Below are 23,057 nucleotides of genomic sequence, written 5' to 3'. Positions count from 1 at the left end.
GACTTGCCCAGGGTCACACAGCTAGGAAGTGTTAAGTGTCTGAGACCACATCTGAACTCTGGTCCTCCTGAATTCAAGGCTGGTGCTCTATCCACTGCGCCACCTAGCTGCCCCCATCAGCTCATCTTCTATATGAAATCTTTCCTTATTCCTCAAGGTGTAACTTCTCCCTTTCCTCTTTCAAATTACTTTTTATTTTTGTATTTATTTTGCATATACACATATCTTCTGTGATAAAATATAAACTGTTTTAAGGCAAGAACACTTTCATTTTTTTCTCCTGTATCCCCAATGTTCGGTATATAGTAAATATTATAAAATGTTTGTGGAATGTATACAGTAACAACCAGATTTTTGTTGAACTTTTTTCATCATCTAAAATTGCAAATCACTACAGTAAATATGAAAACATCAAACTCCTATCTCCTATGAATCATATATGTGCTTTCCTTCCTGCAGGAAGCTTTTTACATTCCTTTTCTAACAGATTTCCATAATTAAATTCTTTGTCTAAGTCCTGATCACCTTAAACTTGGACTACCACATTTTCATCATTATTCTATTTTCCTTCAACTATATCACAACAAAAACCACTTTTCTTACTCATCACCTCTGCCATTAACTACCTTCCTTCATTCATACATGGTTTTTCTTTGAGTTTCTGATTACTCAGGTCAGAAAATGTATTTTAATCATCTTCATATCTTCCACAGCCCTTTCCAAAGAAAAATGTTAATTTTTAAGTGGCTAGTGAAAAGCATGGTGCTTGATTGCTAGGAAGGACATGGTGTTTCGATAAGACACTAATACAGATAGTTATAAAACTAAATGTTATTTTAGATTGAATGGGGAAAACTATAAATTAAGAATGGGGAAGGATCTCAGGAGATTTAATTTGAAAAAGCCTTCAAGAACTCAACTCAACAAGAATTTATTAAATCCCTACAATGTGCAAAGTAACAAAGATAAGTCAAAACAAAATATAGTGCTTATGAAGTGGATATGATACTAGGACAATGAAGCACATAGTATACACTTATTAAATATTTGCTGAGTTGAATTAAACTTGGATTTAAACTTCCTTCCTACCTGACTTTCTGTCCTTACTTGTCCACTCCTTTCATCTTCTTCTTTCTGTAAAGGTGGACAAAAAGGAAGGAAATTCTACTAGCTATTCACTTGGCCAAATTTTCTCTATCCACTCCTCCAACTTTCTTTTCACATTTCTCTTGTTCTTGTACACTTATATCCCAGGAAGCTGGTTACCTGGTAATGAATTTATTTTAGTCACAGCAATTCCTGAAACTATCTTCTAAGTTAGGGAAGGGGTTAAAATTTTGTATTGCTAGAAGCAATGCCCACAAAGATAGAATTGTAAATCTCTTAAATTGTTGAAGTAAGGAAAATATAGGCTTTACAAAAAGAGATCAGGTAGCTATTGCTTCACATAGCAGTCAAAATAATCATCTAAATCACTCAGATGATGTCATTCTCCTCCCTCAATGATTCCCTCTTTCTTCTAGAATATAATACAATACAAATTCATTAGTGCTTCACAATCTGGTTTTAGTTGAACTTTCAGATCTATGCCATATTACTTTTCTTTATATACTCTATGTTCCAGACAACTGTACCTACTTGCTATTCCCCAAACTTCAAAACAAATTATCTCTGATTTGTACAGGCTGTCCCCCACATCTGAAATGTATTCTCTTCTCACCTCTGTTTCTTAGAATTTTTAGCTTCTTTAAAGGCTCAGCTCAGGTATCACCTCTTAATGTAAGTCTTTTCTGATTTACCTGGTTATTAGTGCTTCTCCCCCTACTATGTATAGTCCCAACAATACATACATATTGTGTGTGTGTGTGTGTGTGTGTGTGTGTGTGTGTGTGTGTGTATAGATAGATATAGATATATCTATCTATCTATCTATCTATCTATCTATCTATCTATCTATCTATCTATCTAAATAGACATCTCAATTTACATTTTGTAAATTGTATTCCTAAGGAATTTAAATTACTTAAGGGCAGAAATATTTTGTTATTGAGATTATATGTCTTAATACCTCACATTGTGCTTGCACAGAGGAGACATTTATTAAAGGCATTTTGTTGAACTGACTTGATAAAAATTAAATTCAAAAGGAGATTCAGATGATAAATTATATCCATCAAGACTTTATAATAAAAGTTCCTAGTAAGCAGGAACTAACTGCATTTGTATATACTCTGAAAAGAACAAGTACGGAATGGATATGAAAATAAAAATAGTCTCAAATATAGCCGGGGGGACCTGAGTTCTGGTTTTGTTGCTAATTCTCTATGTGATCTTGAGCAAACAACATCAACTGTTTGGTTATTGCTTTCTTTATATTAAGTGGACTAGATAACTTAAAACCTTCCTTCACAGAACAGAATCTCGGGCAATGGAACATTCCTAACCTCCTTGTCCAGGTTTCACTGGCAGGCTCATCTCTGGTTTCTGAAGTCCTGCTAATGACACTGGATTAATTGTAGACGAAGTGGAGAGTTCATTTGCAAGGGGCCCATCTCCTTCTCCATCAATCTGTGTTCTTTCCATGTGTTCCTTGTCACAATCTTCCATCGGTGGGTCCATCAGTACATCCTCTAGCTCTTTCTGCAGCTGCTGTTCACTTCCATTCCCTACAATCTAAGGGTCATAAACACATGCAATCAGCAAGAACAAAAGAAAGACCAGCAATGACTAAAATGAGGTCTATGCTTCAAATATATCATCAGCCTTCCTTTTAATACAAAGATATCTTCTGTTGCTTATTTTTCAAAATAAAATAAGTCAAAACTAACAGTAAGTGAAGCTGCAGCTGCATTCTCAATTCATAGAATCCTCTTTCAATACTTGAAAAATTTGTGATTTCATTTATGGGAACTCCCTTTTATGGAAACAGACTGTAACTTCTAACATGTTTCATCTACCATTATTACTTCCCTCTCTCAAACATAGGCCAATTTTTTTCATGATGAATCACTTCTTACTTAAGTATGCTAGTCCTGGATTAATGACAACGTCTAGGGCAATACTCAAATGCAAAGCCTTTTTAGGTCAGTAGAATCATAGTATGGAGGTAACCCTGGAATCTCTAGCCTTCACTTGGGGAACACAAGCTAGATCCCGTGCTAATTTGGAAATGGAAAACAAAAGCAAAATCAAGTCCAGCAAAGTGTCCAATTGAAGACCCATCTAGATAAGCCTAAAGATGTATATCAACAATGGTATAACAACCAAGTTTAGAATATTTATGGCCATAACAACCAATTAATATAGTCTGATGAGACGTAGAGGAAGTGGGGAAGGAAACTACAATTAAATCATGCTTCCTGAGGTTTTGAAATACACAAATGAATATGTAATAGCCTATTAAAGTTGAATTGTTAAATTTTCCGACAATTTAAGCAATTAAGCAATGCCTATAGCACTTTCATATTTTTATAAGCCCACCAGGAAAATATGCCTATAATGGAACTATCAATGCCCTCTTATACTCTCAAAAATAACTATCAAAAGTTTATGATCACTTAAAAAGCATTCTATTAGATCACTATATATATATTATATCTATCTCAAGTAGGGGCCATTAGGTGTTTTTGAGGAAACCTTATGTGCAAAGTCTATAGCTTTGACTCATTCAGACTACAGGTGATAAAAAGGCTAATGCATATAGAATGATTTGAAACCCCATTTCAGAAACAGTATTTCTTTTCTTGTCTTCACAGTGGCTTATTTTCAAGTATTAGATGATCATGAGCCAAACAAAAAAAGTATAAGAGCAAGTGGTGACTGGCTTGTAATAATGATAAATAAGCTTGCACCTACGTTTCTGCAACTTAGAGACAGGTAATATTAAGGAAAAAAATTAAGAGACTGATTTGGAAGGCATCCCAATTAATTAAGTTCAACAAGTATTGATGGAGCAACTATATGAGCAAGATACTGTGCTAGGCACAGTTGGGAGAGAAAAATAAGAGTAAACCATAGTCTCAGTCCTTATACAACTTAAAGCATTGTAGGAAAGATAATTACACAAAAAGGTAAAATACTAAGTGGAATGTAAAAATGCAATAAGCCAAGTACAAGTTCTTATGGCTGTTCTGAGGACAACAAAAAAATAACAGGACAAGAAGATTCAGAGCCAGAAGGCATTTTAAAAGATTAGTCTAACCCTTTTCACTTTATAGATGAACAAGCTAAGGCTAGATGTAGGAAAATGACATGCCCAATGTAATATAACTAATAAAATAGAGCCTACATTTGAACCCAGTGATCTTAATATTAATAACATGTTATAGTTACATAAATATTCCGAACAAAGGAATGGAAGAATCAAAACAATACTGTTAAAAAACTAAACTAATCTATCAGGAGAGAACAGGATGGACCCAAATTCAGAGATACTTGGAAGGAAGAGGATAAGGAGAGGGAGAACACTTATGAAGCAAGAGAAAAGGCAAAGATGATTGATTTTGAATATTTCTTTTATGTAAATATGCCTCCTTCTTTCCTTTTACATCACTACCAGTCTGGTATAGGCCTTTTTCATCCTGAAGCTGGATTACTGCAATAGCCTGTTAGTTGGTGTACCTATTTCAGGTCTCTTTCCTCACTCCACTCCATCCTCTACTTAAGTAGGAAGGTGAGTTTCTAAAGTACAGGTCTGCCCATGTCACCCTTCCACTTAAAGAACTCCAGTGACTTATTAACTCCAGGATATAAAAAATTAAATCCTCTGGTAGCTTCTTCTTTTAAAAAAAAAAATAATTCATTTTATAATTATAATTTTTCTTGATAGTACATATGCATGAGTAATTTTTTTTTTTTTACATTATCCCTTGTATCCAATTTTCCAAATTTTCCCCTCCCTCCCTCTACTCCCTCCCCTAGATGACAGGCAATCCTATACATATTAAATGTGTTACAGTATAACCTAGATACAATATATGCGTGTAAATCCAATTTTCTTGTTGTATGGTAAGAATTGGATTCCGAAGGTATAAGTAACCTGGGTAGAAAAACAGTAGTGCTAACACTTTACATTCAATTCCCAGTGTTCCTTCTCTGGGTATAGCTGTTTCTATCCATCATTGATCAACTGGAAGTGAGCTGGATCTTCTTTATGTTGAAGATATCCATTTCAATCAGAATATGTCTTCATACATTATTGCTGTTGAAGTGTACAGTGATCCTCTGGCTCTGCTCACTTCACTCAGCATCAGTTCAAGTAAGTCTCTCCAAGCCTCTCTGTATTCATCCTGTTGGTCATTTCTTACAGAACAATAATATTCCATAACATTCATATATCATAATTTACCCAATCATTCTCCAATTGATGGGCATCTGTTCATTTTCCAGTTTCTAGCCACTACAAAAAGAGCTACCATAAACATTTTGGCACATACAGGTCCCTTTCCCTTCTTTAGTATTTCCTTGGGATATAAGCCCAGTAGTAGCACTGCTGGATGAAAGGGTATGCACAGTTTGATAACTTTTGGGGCATAGTTCCAGATTGCTCTCCAGAATGGCCGGATTCTTTCACAATTTTACCAACACTGTATTAGTGTCCCAGTTTTCCCACATCCCCTCCAACATTCATCATTATTTGTTTCTGTCATCTTAGCCAATCTGACAGGTGTTGTGGTATCTCAGAGTTGTCTTAATTTGCATTTCTCTGATCAGTAGTGATTTGGAACATTCTTTCATATGAGTGGAAAGAGTTTCAATTTCATCATCTGAAAATTGTCTGTTCATATCCTTTGACCATTTATCAATTGGAGAATCTCTGGTAGCTTCTTAAAACTCTTTATAATCTATCCCCTTTCTACCTTTCCGGTCTTCCTTACTTCTATAAAATCTCTGATCTAGCGGTAGTAGCCTTCTCAATTCTCCTAATGGTGCCTTTTTTACTGGCTGTTCTCTATACCTGAAATACTTTCTACTTTAAACTGCATTTCTTTGCTTTCCTGGCTTCCTTCAAGTCTCGACTAAAACCATACTTTACTCAAGAAGCTTTTCCTGATTTCTCTTAAGGCTAGTGCCTTCCTCTGAGATTACTTCCATTTTTCTAAAGTTAGAAGAGAGGTAAGAAGCAAGAGGAAGGCTCAATAATTTATTAGATGACTCTGTTCAAGGTTCTATTTGTGGCACGAGAAATCTAAATGCAAAAGTAAAATGATTTCTGCCCTTACATTTTTTGAATGACAAGTTATATAAATGTTGAGGCAGAGGTTACAAGAGAATATAGTAATTTGATTTTGATCACACAGTAAATCAGGGTTAGATTTTAGTTGGAGATGGGTAAGGATTGAGGAAATTTAGTTTTTCTATCATGAGATCATGGTGGTGCACTTTTAGTAGAGTTGGGAGGAAGATGGAATATTGCAAGGGCTTAAATAGTGATAAAGGAATAAGAAATGGAAATAGAGAATGTAAAATATTATTTTTTGATATAAATGAGGAAAGAAGCAACAATAATTGAGGGGATGTTGGGTTGTGGGTAAATTTCTTTGTAATTGATAGAGCAAGGTCCTAGAAGAGACCATAAGCTTAACATGGGGTTACAATAAGTAATGTTGATGTGACATATGGGAATAAATATAAATTAGATTAAAGGGAATCAAGATCACCTAAGATAGAAGGAAATATGGATGCTGGGAAGTCTAGAGTTAAAAAACAAACAAACAAACCCCAAACAGGTAATTCTAGCTTACTAAGAAATCTAGTATCAACATGTTTTATTGTTTTAAATTTAAAACACACGAGAAAATTCATGGGCCTCTTACTATAAATTGTGGTTATAGAACTAAGATTCTCAATTCCATCAGGGAATACTAATCAAACATCTTGGTTACTGTTTCCCTTGAAAGACATGCTAGACAAGAGTCTTGGCTTTTTGTTTGAGTGATATAATTAATTACTTTCTGTTTGTTTACTTTTCTTATTATTTGCCTTAGCAGTACTAATACTGAAGGAGCTATGTAGTTTTAGCAACTATTAAATGTTAACTGTTATGATATATGTGTGTGTGTGTGTATATGTATACATATATACATATGTATAATTCATCCAAATTACCTCTATGAAATGGTATCAATAAATTTTCTTATTTAAAAAATTTTATTTACTCTGAATTTTAAAAGTGAAATAAGCATTTCCATATTACAACTTACTTTCCCTCTTAAATATGTTAAAAAAAGTTATCATGTAACTTTCTTATTTTTTCCTACCCTTCTCCATCCTAGAGATGGCTACCATTAGATACAAATGTATGCATATATAATATAGTATAGAACAGTAAAGGAAAACCATATTATGCATACTTCTATTTATCATTTCTTTTCTGGAGAGACAATATCTTCCTTCATAGGTCCTTTGTAGTTAATTTGGATATTTATAATATTCAAAATGATGTGGTCACTCAAAGATGTGCTAAAAACAATAATTCTGTTATTGTATACAACATTCTGTTGGTTCTACTTTTTCACTCTTTATTGTTTTGTGCAAGCCTTTTCATGTTTTTCTAAGATCTTCAAACTATTACATTCATATACCACAAATTGTTTAACTATTCCCCAACTGGCAGGCATTCCCATAATTTCCAGTATTTTGCTACTACAAAGAGATAGATATTTCAGAACATATAGGTTCTTTTTCTTTTTCCTTAATGATCTTGGGAAAAAGATCTAATAGTGGTACTACTGTGTCAAATATTGTATTAGACCTAGAACTTTTATAGGTCTTTAGGCATAATTCCAAATTGCTCTCCAAAATGGCTAGATTAGTTTGCAATTTTTACCAACAGTGAATTAGTGTCCCGATTTTTCCATACCTCTGCTAACATTTGTAGCTTTCCCCTTCTATCATTTTAGCCAATATGATAGGTGTAAAATAGTTTCTCAAGGTCATTTTAATATGCACTTCTCATATATTAATCAGGTTATGACTTGTATACTTATAGATCTGACAAAGATCTTTATATATTTTATCTTAAAAAATGTCTATAAAAATTTCCCCCCAATTTTTTACTTTCATTTTGATCTTGGCTACACTGATTTTGTTTACACATACCATTTTAAATTTAATATAATTGAAATGGGGGGCAGTTAGGTGGCGCAGTGGATAGAGCACCAGCCCTGAATTCAGGAGGACCCAAGTTCACATCTGGTCTCAGACACTTAACACTTCCTAGCTGTGTGACCCTGGGCAAGTCACTTAACCCCAGCCTGGGGGGGGGAAATATATATATATATATATATATATATAAAATTGAAATGATCTATTTAATACCTTCCAAAGCCTTCTATCTCTTGTTTAGTCATAAATTGTTTGCCTATCCATAAATCTGATAAGGAACATGTTCTGTGTTCTTCAGATTTCCTTATAATATCTCTCTAGGTCAATATTTAGGTCATATATCCATTTTAACCTTATATTGGTAAATGGTGTAAGATACTGATCTATGGCCAGTTTCTACCAAACTGCTTTCCAGATTTCCCAACAATTTTTTTTAATCAAAATATGAAAATCCCCAAAACTTAAGTATTTACACTTGTCAAACACAAGTTTGACTACAGTCATTTGCTGCTGTAAATTGTATGCCTACTTGTTCCATTAATTTATCTATTTTCTATTATCTGAGAGTTTTGATAATTACTCCCTTAGAATATAGTATAATATCTGGCACTAGAAATAGTATCATTTTAAAAGAGCTAAATATTACCTAGGAAAAGAAACAAACGCTTTCATTCCTGTTCTCAAACTAGATAATAAAAACCTACATGTTCCCTTAAATCATATCCCAATGCCTTACTGCAAAATTTCAAAGACTCCTTAAATAAACATGAAAACACTCACTGACAAATGCAGATTGCAACTTATCTATTTGTTAATAGGCTCTGAGAGTTACATTTACTGAAAAATTAATAAATTATGGCTGAAAATTAATTAGCTTCAGGCCAGCCTGGTAATAAGCCTCTTTAGATTTAGTGAGGTTGGTCCTTAACCTTAAGCAAGACATAACTGATCTATCTTTAAGCCCATAGTTCAAGTTCTTCCATGACTTTTATTCTATTGGCATAAATTTCAAAAGTCCTGGATCATTATATGTGTCATAATTAGTCATCAGAAGACAGCTTTTTTTTCAATAGAATTAAAGTATAGATTGTTTCACAATTACAATTATAAAAATTAACTTAAATCAACTGTATTGTTTTTTGTTTTCGGTGGAGCAGGGAAAGGGGGAGAGGCAACAGTGTTATGGATAACATTTTCAATCTTTCTAAAGACATCTGAAGATGTGCTATGTGAGGCCTAAGCAGGGAAAGTGTTTAGGAAGAATTCAATAAGTTAAAGAGAAAGCTTTTCAGATGCTTTCAATAATTAATCCATATTTAAATAATTAATAATTAACCTAGGTAAGGACTGCCATTAAAGGAGGAAGCCTCACTGAAGAAAATGTTTCACAAATTGCAAAGCTTCCCTTTCTAAATACAGAATTGAAAATAGCAAATGCTAATAAATTGCTAGATTGCATAAGCAGTTACAATTTACCTAAACCAGGACACATTTGGATTCTGATATATCTTTATGGGTTTCTGCTCTTTGTGTCTATAAGTGTATGTTGATTTTGCCAAAGATGATTTTTTTAGCTTGAATTTTTTATTGTTCTGTAAACTCCCTGAAAATAAGGATTAAATTTTCTACACTTATTCTTTGCAGAAGCTGTTATCAGTATTGTATACATAAAAATAAATGGAGACAATTAAACTAAGGAGTTAATTAATAACTACATTATTAATGCTACATTAAAATTTAAAGCAATTATATAATAAACTTTTGGGATGATCTTTTGAATTGTCAGACAAGATGAGCTGGAAGAAATCCAAGGTCAAAGTGGGAAGTAATCTTAATAATAGTCTGACTCAATCTCAGTTGATCAGGAGGGCCTCCCCGAGGCCCAAGAGAGAGGCAATGACTTACCCAAGATGAGACAATATTCTTTCCAACTGATTATGGTTTTTCTTCCTTTGAAATGAAATATTATTCAATTCAACAAACATTTAAATGCCTCCTATTCGTAAAGTATTGTGTTACGCATTAGGATTACAAAATAAAAAGCAAAATCAGTTTCTGATCTCAAAGAGCTCATGTTCTATCTAATCAGTATGAATGATAGAATGAGAGAATACTGGCAACAAATCTAAGTTTCTTTTATACAAAACAATTAATCCTCCTTATCTACTCACAAGGAGAAAGTATTCATCAATGCCTTGGATTAAAATACTCAGTTATGAAACTTAGAAATTTCAGTCAGTTTGCTAATTTGTCCAATGTAAAGTACTCATCCCAACAAGAAACAAAGATATTTAAGTTTTACATTTGAAATCTCTTTTTGAAGTGAATCTAGATCACCCAAAAAGGTGTAAACTTGAAGAAAACAGTTTAAAAGAACAAAAGTATCTGATCATTAAGAATATGAACCAAAGCAATTTATATGCACTGTCACCAGAAATTTGGTAATGAGGTTTTCTTATAGAAAAGGTGACCTAGGAGTAGCTAGGTGGCACCGTGGACAAAGTACTGAACTGGGAGTCAGGAAGACCCGAATTCAAATATGGCCTCAGACACTTGACACTTGATAGCTGTGTGATACTGGGTAAACCACTTACTCCCCACTACCTTCCTCTGGAAAAAAACAAAGAAACAATGCTGAACTGAAATTCAAGAGATCTGCTCTAACTCTATGATCCTAAAATTACTTCTTTTCTCTCTGTTAATCTATTCCATGTGGCTCCTAGAAGAAAACCACTTTGTAACTATAAAACTCTATAAAAACGTTGTTGATTCATTTCTGGAAAGAATCATTAATTGCTAAGATTTAGTTTTTTGGAGCAAGATTGTAATTGAACTTTTTGAGCTCAAAATTAATAGTCTTTTCCAAAAAAGGATACATCTATAGCAATCTAATCTTTGACAAACTCAAAGATACCAACATTAGGGATAAAAATTCATTATTTGGAAAAAACTGTTGGGAAAACTGGAAATTAGTATGGCAGAAATTAGATATGGACCCACACTTAACACCATATACCAAGATAAGATCAAAATGGGTCCATGATGTAGGCATAAAGAATGAGATAATAAATAGATTAGAGGAACAGAGAATAGTCTACCTCTCAGACCTGTGGAGGAGGAAGGAATTTATGACCAGAGGAGAACTAGAGATCATTATTGATCACAAAATAGAAGATTTTGATTACATCAAACTAAAAAGTTTCTGTACAAACAATACTAATGCAAACAAGATTAGAAGGGAAGTAACAAATTGGGAAAATATTTTTAAAGTTAAAGGTTCTGATAAAGGTCTCATTTCCAAAATATATAGAGAATTGATCCTAATTTATAAGGAATCAAACCATTCTCCAATTGATAAATGGTCAAAGGATATGAACAGACAATTCTCAGATGATGAAATTGAAATTATATCCACTCACATGAAAGAGTGTTCCAAATAACTACTGATCATAGAAATGCAAATTAAGACAACTTTGAGATACCACTACACACCTGTCAGATTGACTAAGATGACAGGAACAAATAATGATGAATGTTGGAGAGGATGTGGGAAAATTGGGACACTGATACATTGTTGGTGGAGTTGTGAAAGAATCCAGCCATTCTGGAGAGCAATTTGGAACTATGCCCAAAAAGTTATCAAACCGTGCATACCCTTTGACCCAGCATTGCTGCTATTGGGCTTATATCCCAAAGAAATACTAAAGAGCAGAAAGGGACCTGTATGTGCCAAAATGTTTGTGGCAGCTCTTTTTGTTGTAGCTCGAAACTGGAAGATGAATGGATGTCCATCAATTGGAGAATGGTTGGGTAAATTATGGTATATGAAAGTTATGGAATATTATTGCTCTGTAAGAAATGACCAGCAGGAGGAATACAGAGAGGCTTGGAGAGACTTACATCAACTGATGCTGAGTGAAATGAATAGAACCAGAAGATCACTGTACACTTCAATGCTGTATGAAGATGTATTCTGATGGAAGTGGATATCTTCAACATAAAGAAGATCCAACTCACTTCCAGTTGATCAATGATGGACAGAAATAACTATACCCAGAGAAGGAACACTGGGAAGCGAATGTAAATTGTTAGCACTACTGTCTATCTACCCAGGTTACTTATACCTTCGGAATCTAATACTTAATGTGCAACAAGAAAATGGTATTTACACACATATATTGTATCTAGGTTATACTGTAACACATGTAAAATGTATGGGATTGCCTGTCATCGGGGGGGGAGGGAGTGGAGGGAAGGGGGGGATAATTTGGAAAAATGAATACAAGGGATAATATTATAAAAAAAATTTACTCATGCATATATATTGTGGGAAAAAATTCTAAATAAATAAAAAATAAAATAAAAAAAATAAAATAAATAGTCTTTTCATGATGCCATGATACGTGTTCAGAATTACATTTTTAAATGAAGCTGAAAATAACCAATTAGTCACAAGTTATTAAACAAAAACTTATTACTTTGGATTTGGAATATGCATCCCAACAATGACTTTTAGCTGCCTGAGTTACTAAGGTAGTACCAAAAAAAAATCCAAAGAAATACGGGAATCAAAACAATTGAGGATCTAAAGCTAAAATTTAACAATATGTACAATAGGAAACAGAAGCTTTCCCAATAAAAACAGTAAAGCAAGGATGTTCTCTTTACTTGCTGTGATATATGAAATAATTCTAGAAATACTAACAATAGTAAGAAGAGAAAGAAATCAGAGGAATAAACATAACCAAAGAGGAAACAAAGTGTTCCAGTTTGCTGATATGACAATTTACTTAGAAAATTCTAGAGAATAGAATTCTAGAGAATTTGGTTTTAGAAACCAAATGAAAATTTGATTAGGAGTTTCAAATAAAAAAGCAAGATCCAGGGCTTCTGGGGGGGTGGAGCCAAAATGGTAAAGTCAGGAAGCTGCTTGAGCTCTCCCAGTTTCTCTCTAAAACCATATGCCCTAAGCCTCTGAACAGAGTTTGACTAAAGGAAATCTCTCTCCAGCTCAAGATAGACTGGAAAAATTTCAAAGAAAGGTGAGGCATGCTGGGAAGAAAAGGGTGTTCAGGCCAGTTCAGATACTGTGAAGGTGAGGGTTCTTACTTACAGCAACTCAGCAATTGAGATTCTTGGTCCTGGCTCAGTAGAGGAGCAGATGGGGGGGAGGGGGGAGAGAGAGGGCACCCTCTTATCCCAGCTCAGAAGGAAAACTCTGGGAAACCAAGCTGTTTCCTGGACAGAGCAGTCAAGCTACCCCATGTAAACACAAGGGGACGCTGTGCTCAAAGCCCAGGCCCAGAGCTGCACAGGAAGCTTAAGATAGTGCTCCCCTTTTCCCAGGAGCAGAGTTTGACCATAAAAGTAAAAAAAAAAAAAAAAAAAAGAAGAAGAAGAAGAAGAAATACCAAAAGAAAAGGAAAGAAAATGAGCAAGAAACAGAAACAAACCTGGACTGTAGAAAGCTACTACAGTGATAGGGAAGACCAAAATACCAACTCAGATGAGGACAGAATGTCCATGGAAGAAATCTCAAAAAAGTAATATGGAATGGTCTCAAGCCCAAAAAAGTTTCTTGGAAGTGCTCATAAAAGACTTTCAAAGGCAAATAAGAGAGGTAGGAAAAAATTGAGAAAGGAAATAAGAGGTATGCAAGAAAGAGTCAACTACTGGGAAAAGGAAGGAAAAAAATTGTCTGAAGAAAGCAACTCCTTAAAAAATAGAATTAATCAAATGGGAAAACAGATACAAAATCTAACTGTACAAAAATCACACATTAAAAACTAGAACAGGTTAAATGGAAGCTAATGACTCTGTGAGACCAAAAATCAAACAAAGTAAAAAGAAAAGTTAGGATTACCTAGTGTCTGGAAGTTTCTACAGTAAAAAGATGGAACCTGGAATACCATATTCTAGAAGGCAAAGGATCTAGGGTTGCAACCAAGAATTAACTACCCACTGAGATTCGGCATCATCTTTCAGGGGAAGTGATGGAGCTTCAATGAAGTAAGAGACTTTCAAACATTTCTATTGAAAAAACCAGAACCAAACAGGAAATTTAATCTACAAATACAGAACTCAAGAGAAGCACAGAAAGGCAAACAGAGGAAAATACATATATTTAAAAGTTAAACTCCATTCCTAGATAAAAAAAACAAAATCTATATTTCTTGAGAACTGTATCTGTTACTGAGGTAGACAGAGGGGGTCATCACATGGATGGAGGGTGAGATTGTGAATGGACTCTGATGTGATGATATCAAAAATAAAGACATTAAATATTGGGAAAACGTCTGTACTGGAAAAAGAGGCAAGGGGAGGTATAATGGGCCAACTAGTTCATATGAAAGGGCACAAAAGACCTACTACAATAAAAAAAAAAATACAAGGGAAAGAAAGGAGGGGAATGAGTATTGTCTGAAGGTTGATTTCATCAGTTTTAGCTCTAAGAGGGGATAAATTAATCATTAATTGGGTATAGAAACTTATCTAACCCTATAAAGAAGTAGGAGGAGAAAGAAGAAAGAAAAGGGAGGGACAGGATAAAAGGAAGGATAGAAACACTAGGGAAAAAAAGGTAAGTGAAGAGGGAAAGGGATGATAAGAGATAATGTAGTGGGTGGGGTGAGTTAAAAAAAAAACATAACTAAGAATAGGATGGATAGAAGATAGATAGAGGGAAATAGAGATCTGGTAATGACAACTGTGAATGTGAATGGGATGAACTCTCCCATAAAACTGAAGTGAATAGCAGAGTGGATTAAAAAAACAGAATCCTTAAAAAAAAACAAAAAAGATAGAAAATAGTATTTATATATAGCAAAAAAATTTCAGAAGTGAATAACAGAAAGTAGATGAATAAAATATATAGGAGTCAACCAATCAAAGTACAATTATACTTTTATAGAAATAATTATAAAAAGCTCCTTAAAGAAAATATAACTATATATATATGTGTACACACACACACACACACACACACACACACACACACACACACACACACACACACACACACATATAAAACTTATAAAGAAAATACAACTGGAGAATATTTCTCCAGGTATTTAAATTATTCTTTAGTTGATAACTCTGGCTGCACTATGCCAATATGATAAAAAATTATTATAGCATTGAAATTAATTTATATATTTTCTGATACTGATCAAATTACCAATAAAAATAACAAAATATATGTGGAGGAACAAAAACTCTTGACGACTAAATGTAAACATTAAAAATAGGAACAAAAGATGGAATAGCATGTCTATCTGAAACCATATTATAAAATGTAATCATCAAAAATCATCAAAAAAATTTTGATTAAAAGTAGACAAGTAGTTAAATGGAATACATTAGTCAAAAAAAAAAGAATAATAAAAATTGGATTTAATATTAATAAACCAGGGCACAATATTGGAATTTCATCATTTTTTATTAGCACAATAGCATTCCATCACAATTATATACTATGACTCATCTAAACATTCCTCAAATTATGCTGTCCCCTTAGTTTTAAATTGTTGCCAAAAACATTGCTATAAATTTTATTGTATATTTCCTCTCTTAATTTCACTTTATTTCCCCTTTCTTATTTCCCCCGCTGAATCAAACATATTTCTGAATAAAACTGTGTGTATGTATGTGTTTTTTCCTTCCTTTTGACAGTTAGATGACTGAGATTTAAGTATTGCCCTTTCCTCACTGTTTATATAGATTTTTACTAGGTGTACTCTGATTATGAGAGAGAATTTTTCAAGATCTGCAGTTATATAAAGAATTTATGGATACTAAATTGTATAAGATCCTGACTGTGGCTCCTCAGTATTTGAATTCTTTCTTTCTGGCTGCTAGTAACACTTTTTGCTTTGACCTGGAAGCACTGAATTTTGGCTATAATGTTACTGAAAATTTTCATTTTTTTTTTTTTTTTAAAAGATGAATGATGTATTCTTTCTATCTCTGTTTTGCCCTGTGGTTCAAAGATATCTGATGATTTCCCCTCCTCTCCCCAGTGATTTCTTCAAATGAGGTCTAGGTTCTTTTTCTTGTTCATGACTTTTAGATGATGCAATGATCCTGAAATTTTCCCTTCATGTTCAGTTTTCCAGGTCACTTGTTTTTGCTATGAGATAGGTATGTTGAAGTTTTAAAAAATATTTTTCAGTTTTTTAACATTGTTTTGATATTTCTTGTTGTGCATAACATAACTGGCTTCTATTTGATCAATCCTTATTTTCAGAAAGTTTACTGCCTGGGCAAGGTTTTGCGTCTCTCATTCCAAGTGGATTTGTTTTCCCAAAGTTTTCTTCCGTAGTTCTTATCTCTTTTCCATTTTTTTTTCCTCAAGAGCTCTCATTTCATTCACCAAACATTTTCAGTTCTGGAAACAAACAAACCAATACCAAACTCTCTTGCTACATGTCTTCTAGGAATTCTAGCTAAATTTGTGCCCAGGTTATCTTTTGTAGTGAGGATTTTCTTGTAGATAGTTTGGAAACACTAAAAGCTTACAGGTCTCTAGCCTGTACTGTCCCTAAGATCTTGAAATAATTCAATACTCTACCTCCAAAAAGGAGCAGCAAGAGAAGCTTAGATCTTTCCTAACATTAAATACAAAGTTAGGAAGTAGGATGTTTTGTCCAAGCAAAAAAAGAAAAAGTTATAATGGTAACTGGGATGCTCAAGACCCAAACCCAAAAGAAGAGAATGGTTAAAACTGAAAAATATTTTTTAAAACTTCAACATACCTATCTCATAGCAAAAACAAGTGACCTGGAAAACTGGCTGTCCCTCATGCCTGGAATTCTTTTCTTCTTCATCTGTGTTCTTATTTTCTTCAGGATTCAGAGAAAATCTACCTTTTACAAGAAATCTTTCCAAATCCTCCTTAATGTGAATGCATTCCCTTTTGTGATTATCTCCAATTATATCTTGTTTTTACATAGCATGTCAACTCTAAGCTAAGAGGAGGAATTATTTTTTGTCTTTCTTTGTATTCCCAGCACTTAGCAAAGTGCCTAATACGTAGTAGACACTAAATAATTTTTGACTATGTAATCCTGAGAAAGTCACCAACCATTTTATGACTATTTCCTCTTTTATAAAAGGGACGATTTGACTCACTGGCCTTTAATGTCCCCCTCCCCCCCATTCTGAATCTATGATGATATGATAATGTATATAATTTTCACTTCTACTAGTTCTCTGAATCTCTGCTGTAAAGAGGGAGGGGATTTCTGTTACCATTGTTGGTGTTTTTTTTTTTTTTTTTTTTTTCCCAATTACTCTTTTTGTTTCCCTTTAGTGGTGTGTGGGACTGGTTAGGTGCAAGAGCCCCTTCCCAATCCAATTAACTAATCAGAAACATCATCAGGTACAAAGAGAAAAACATTTATTTAATCCCTGCACGGAGAAGTCCAGACACATACCTGGGAGCCATCCCAATTCTGCCATGTGCTCCTGGAACCTGATCTGCTTCCAGCTTGTCCAGAGTTTAAAAGTAAAAGACTGGAGCCTTCTCACTGAATAGACTAAAAGGATGTAACCATCCCTGACCAATAATCACCAATGCTGGCTGCCTCTCACAGGTCACTTTACTTCTTGCAACTTCCTTATTTCAAGTTCAAAATTCATCCCTTAAGAGATTATATGATCTCCCCCAAGGTCCCAGTTCTGGATCATGTGACAATACTGAGAAATACTTCATCTAATCTGTCCCATTCAGTGGTCTTTAAATTTTTGTTATTTTTAGTCAATGTGTATATTTTTCTTCAGGTGATGCTTATGTCATACTGCATCAATTCATACAAATATTCTTATTTTTTCTAAATTTCTCATTTGCCAGTTTTTACTACACAATGGAAATCCATTATTCATATAATTTGTTCAGTTAATTCACAATAAAAATCCCCCACTCTTTATTTCTGATTCTTTGCTTACCACAAGGAGTGCTATTAAGACTACTAAGCATATATTCAATATTAATTTCTCTCTGGCATCTTTGGAATATTTGTCCAACAATATTAACAATAGGAAAAGGTTCAAATGAATAACATCTTGTCACAAAATTAAAATTAAAGCTGAGCCACTAAAAAACACATAAACAAATCTAATGTAGTCATGAAACAAACACTTTTTAAATATTCTGCACAGACAAAGAAAGTTCACAAACCAATTCTGAAGACTGGAGTCAACCAGTGGAAGATTTAGTTACTATTTACAATTTTATTCACTTATTGTTACATGGTTTTATTTAAATCACTAAATTTCTTTATTTCTGAGTTATATTTCAACTATAAATGAAGATAAACACTGACCCATTTCCTTACCTCATTGATATGCAATGAGGACAAAAAAAAATCACATCTGAAACACTGCTGTCATCCATTAGCCCCAAAAGGCACCTGATTCTCCTCTGATGATACTGCATCCCTGGGTATCCTTGACTCTACAGGTTATACCTTCTCTCACATTCCTTTGCCACAATGGTCATTTCTCCCCATTATCATTTCCAGATTCTCCTTTTGTTGCCTTATTCAATAACCTTTTCTTTGTTGAAGAAATTCATGATAAATAAAATTTTCCACCCAATCAAAATAATGTTAGCTATAGTATCTTGGCCTCTAAGTCTCTCTTTAAATAAGAAGCTTAGCATCTGGCTAACCATATTATTTTCTTCCCTAACTCCTACTGCTTACTGGGATGTTAATATTTATGTAGATACTCCTTCAAACTCTGTAATTTCCATTTCCTCAACTTCATAATGTACTCCAATGCACTTCAGCTATATATAGGATCACATATTAGATCTTGCCATTATCAAGTTTGGAATGAATATTTTGTCACTCAACCTCTGTGTTGGAAGAGACTTCAGAATATCCTTCAAAGTGTCATTATGCACACTTTCTAATTAGAGTCTATATCTATATACACTTATTTTCAATCACTTTCAGTGTCTTCCTATTGCCTCTAAAATAAAATCAAAATTTCTTTAGCTTTTAAAACACTTTGCAACCTGCCCCTTATCTACATTTCCAATTTCACTAGGCATACTATGTTTCTCATGCTTGAAATTTAACGAAACTTGTCTTTTGTCACTCACAACATTCCATCTCCCAACACTGTGCCACAAGACTATAATGCACTTCCTTCCATCAGACCTCCTCTCTTTAAGTTTTGTCATTACCTGGAGACATAAAGCCTTCCTGATCCCTTCAAAAACTAGAACTATCATCCTCCCCAAACTGTCATTTATTTAACTATTTTATACACACACACACACACACACACACACACACACATACATATGAATACATACATCTATATCTATTAAACATTTGGGCCACATATATATTTATTTATACTTGTCTTGCTCATTGGGATGAAAGCTCATACATGTTTTACATACTACTTCACTTGTGTACTTTTTTTTGGTACATTCCAGAGCCTAGCACAGAACTTGGCATGAAGTAGGTAATAAATACTTATTAGATTGGAAAAGAAGTGATAATATAAACATGACTTCAAATTTTACTAAGGTCAAGAGTTGTGAATAGAGGGGGAATTGCCAAAGTCATAGTTCTTGAACATTATCAGAATGTCTTTCAAAAGTGATTTAAAAGAAAATGAAAGATCATGTCAAAAAACTGGTTAATTTAAATGACTAAATAACCCAGTGTTTCACAGACTCATATGGCCTTAGAACACCAGATATACACTGATAAAAAATATAAATATGGAAGAACTAGAATATCCCATGGGATTATAAATAGAAAGAAAATGGAAAAATGTATAGTTTAAAAAAATTAAATTTAAAAGTCTAGTAAGCCACAGATGAAAAATAAAATAGACATAGTAGGCTTATAACCCAGATATCAGCCCATTAAGTTTGTCCACTCGAGAGACACTATGGATAAAAGTCTGGTTTTAAGATTGAATAGGACGAGAGCAGGCTTGATCACTTGCAGCTCCTGACCCTCAAATCTCCCCCTTCTCCCCAAACCAAAATAAAACAAACATAAAAACAAATAACCTTTTAAAAACCAACATTTCCCTGGTGATAGTAAATAGATGTGTAGTATGGGCCATCACAATCTCAGAAGATTCGAAATCATAGGTTATCCACAGGAGAACAATGCAAAGGATTATCAAGGAAATACAGGGTGGTAAAAGAAGTGAGATGGTGAAGGAATGATAAAATTGATAGCTTGTATATTAACCATAAAAGGAATTTAACACTTTGGGTAGATCCTTCACAGAGGACTTACTTGGACAAAATAGTTTAGAGGCACTAAATCTGTACTGGTGGAATAAGTAACTACACTAAATATCCACACTTGTGCAACCACAAGTCCAAAGTAGAAAAGAATTTAATTTCATATTTAGTGGGAAAATACTGGTAGAATTGAATCCCTAGCCATGTTAAGCTAAACATGATGGTTCTGGGGACAGCTTGGGAAATTATGATTTAGGCATTTCTAGGTGGGAAGAGATAAATTTTATTTTTGTTTCTTTTCTTTTCTTTTCTTTTTTTTTTTTTTAAATAAAGTTTGGAGAATTCCCTTCCAACTAACTAATTCCTTTGTTTAAAATTTCAAGTCAGAAAACTCTGGATGTTCTTGGTGGAGGACATTAATATTCTTGAACAGACTTTAGTCTCCTAGGAATCACCAGCAGCTGGTAGCTAAATTTTAAAGGCCTTGACCATAAAGAGATCACTGAGATAGTATTCTCTTAGGTAATTGCTTTTTTCTTCCTCTTTTGAAGAAATGTCTCTATTTCTGATATGGGTTGGCAAAATGTCTTGTGAAAGAAGTTGTTATTTAAATTTTTAGTACTAATAACCCCCAAAACAGAAAACCCTTACTAGAGTACAATGCCAGAACTTTGAAGAGAGGGCAGAGACTGTCCTCCTAAGGAATGAATTCTGATGAATTAAACTAAATTTAAAATTAAACCAAATAGAACCATTCCAGATTTCAGAATGCTTTCTAAGCTCCCAAACATTTGCACAGATAGTGATTTAATTCTCATTGTAACCTTATGAAATAGAAAGAGAGAGAGGCCCTAGTACTACTGCTATGGTATTAAATCTTGTCTCTTAAAAAATAATAAAAACAAGCCAATAACTATGAGATATACAAAACATTGTTTTTATAAATAATATTATGAAAATGGAGTATATGTTTCATTAGCCTCACTTTGTAGATAAAGAAACTGGGGCTAGACAAGTTGTAAATAACTCCTCCCGCTCAACATTTATTTAGTACTTTCAAGTGCTTTGCCTTCTTCACAACAATTGTGGCCTCAGCATGTAAATAAAATAAGTTCTTTTATGCATCTCTTTGCATCTTGTCTCATAAAATTTCTAGTCCTGCTAAGAATAACAATGCTGCTATAATTATCACACTACTTATATATAGAGAAAGTAAAAGAGGGAAAAGGATAAGACCTTATGTTGGGATTTGATTCAAGCCCTAAAATTTGTAAAATCCACTTTGTGCATGTTAAAGAAAAGGAAAATAGATTCATTAAAAAATATTTGACTTTCACATAAAAAATTCCCAAAGTCTTGCCCACTCTCTTCCACTATCACAAGAATTAGTGTGTGAATACTGAGATACTGCTTAAAATGTCAAAAAATATAATAATCATATAGTACGATCATCTCATTTCAAAGATGAAAAAAACAGACACAGAGGAGGACACTTGCCTAAAATTCCCTAACTGGTAGCAGTGACTGAATTCAGATCTTTTGAACATTGGCTCTTTACTTTAAAGAATTCTGCATCCCGAATAACCCAGAGAATACAAACAAATATCTCCTGTAAGATGCCTCTCAGTGACAGATATCAAAAGACTTTCTCAAGATCATTTGTGACTCAACTAATTTTCCAACTCTTCCATATAGGTTTCTATATAAATTCTATTTATTGTATTATATTATGTCTATAAATAGAATATAATTCTATTTATTTCTATAGAAATTCTATTTTATCTTATATAAAAACACTTGGGGAAGTACAATTGAATTTTCAGAATTCTAGAATCAATTTGCTATTAAATGTATATAAGCCAGATTCATAATGGAGTAAGAAAAGTTCCCTTAAGATTCCTTAATAACTAATTCAGAGATTTAAATGACATTCCTATAAGCCTACCAACATATATTAATTATCCTTCAAACACTTTAACTTCCTTAATTCTTCTCACTTCCCATTACTTATTCCTCTCTACCCATCTCAGTCAAACACAAAGGGATTAATCACTCACCCTTGTCCAATAATTTCAGTCTCTTTATCTGAACGTAAACTATTGGCTTTCTACTTCTCATTCTGCCCACACTGTGATCTCTAATCCCAGGGGCCCTCAGGTCTTTCCCAGGTCATATTCCCTGCATTTAGCACACTCTATTCTTTTCCCCATCTTGACCCTTTATTGAACCAATTCAACTCTAGACTGACTTTCTAGCTTCCTTATCATTTTGCTAATTATACCCTGCCAAATACTTAAGTATCTTTGCATTACTTTCATTATTCTTACATATGAGCTTCTGAATGAAGATAGAGAAAACCAAGTAATCATTCTAACTATGTCTACTACAAATTTATGTTTTATAATCTCAACTGGGACCTCACTGCTGCTAGGCAATTCTATTATATTTCCTCAAAAATTCACTAATCCAACTTCCCACAGAAGCTCTTCCAAATTTTTTCATTCCTCCTCAAACCTCTTTTTGGCTCCTCTCCCTCTAACTCTCTCAGATGAGAACCCTGTCTCATATTTTTAGAAAAAGCTGAGACAATTTTTTTATGCTCTTCTTCTCTCTTCCTCATCTATCATTTATATGCCTTTTGCCACTATCCCCTCATTTATCCTTATCTCATAGCTAGAGAGACAACCTTAGTAGTTGTTATCTAACTCCTTCTTAAAGCTTCATGAAATGG

At 33.6% G+C, this 23,057-nt stretch overlaps 1 protein-coding gene across 4 annotated transcripts in view; it reads right to left on the bottom strand.

The window, feature by feature from the left end:
• Window positions 1-23,057, bottom strand: part of RABGAP1 (RAB GTPase activating protein 1) — a 195,086-nt gene that overhangs the window by 148,592 nt on the left and 23,437 nt on the right. For 3 of the 4 annotated variants that reach the window (XM_074293000.1, XM_074293001.1, XM_074293002.1), the window contains one exon: window positions 2,445-2,673. The exons of the other annotated variant lie outside the window; for it this stretch is intronic. In XM_074293000.1, the coding sequence (XP_074149101.1) occupies window positions 2,445-2,673 (229 nt within the window). The remainder of the gene's footprint in view (window positions 1-2,444; window positions 2,674-23,057) is intronic. 4 annotated transcript variants of the gene reach the window in all.

Source organism: Sminthopsis crassicaudata, chromosome 2, assembly GCF_048593235.1.
Source record: "Sminthopsis crassicaudata isolate SCR6 chromosome 2, ASM4859323v1, whole genome shotgun sequence".
In the NCBI taxonomy this organism is placed as follows: domain Eukaryota; kingdom Metazoa; phylum Chordata; class Mammalia; order Dasyuromorphia; family Dasyuridae; genus Sminthopsis; species Sminthopsis crassicaudata.
The sequence above is the reverse complement of the archived record's forward strand: the minus strand, read 5'-3'. Positions and strand labels throughout refer to the sequence as shown.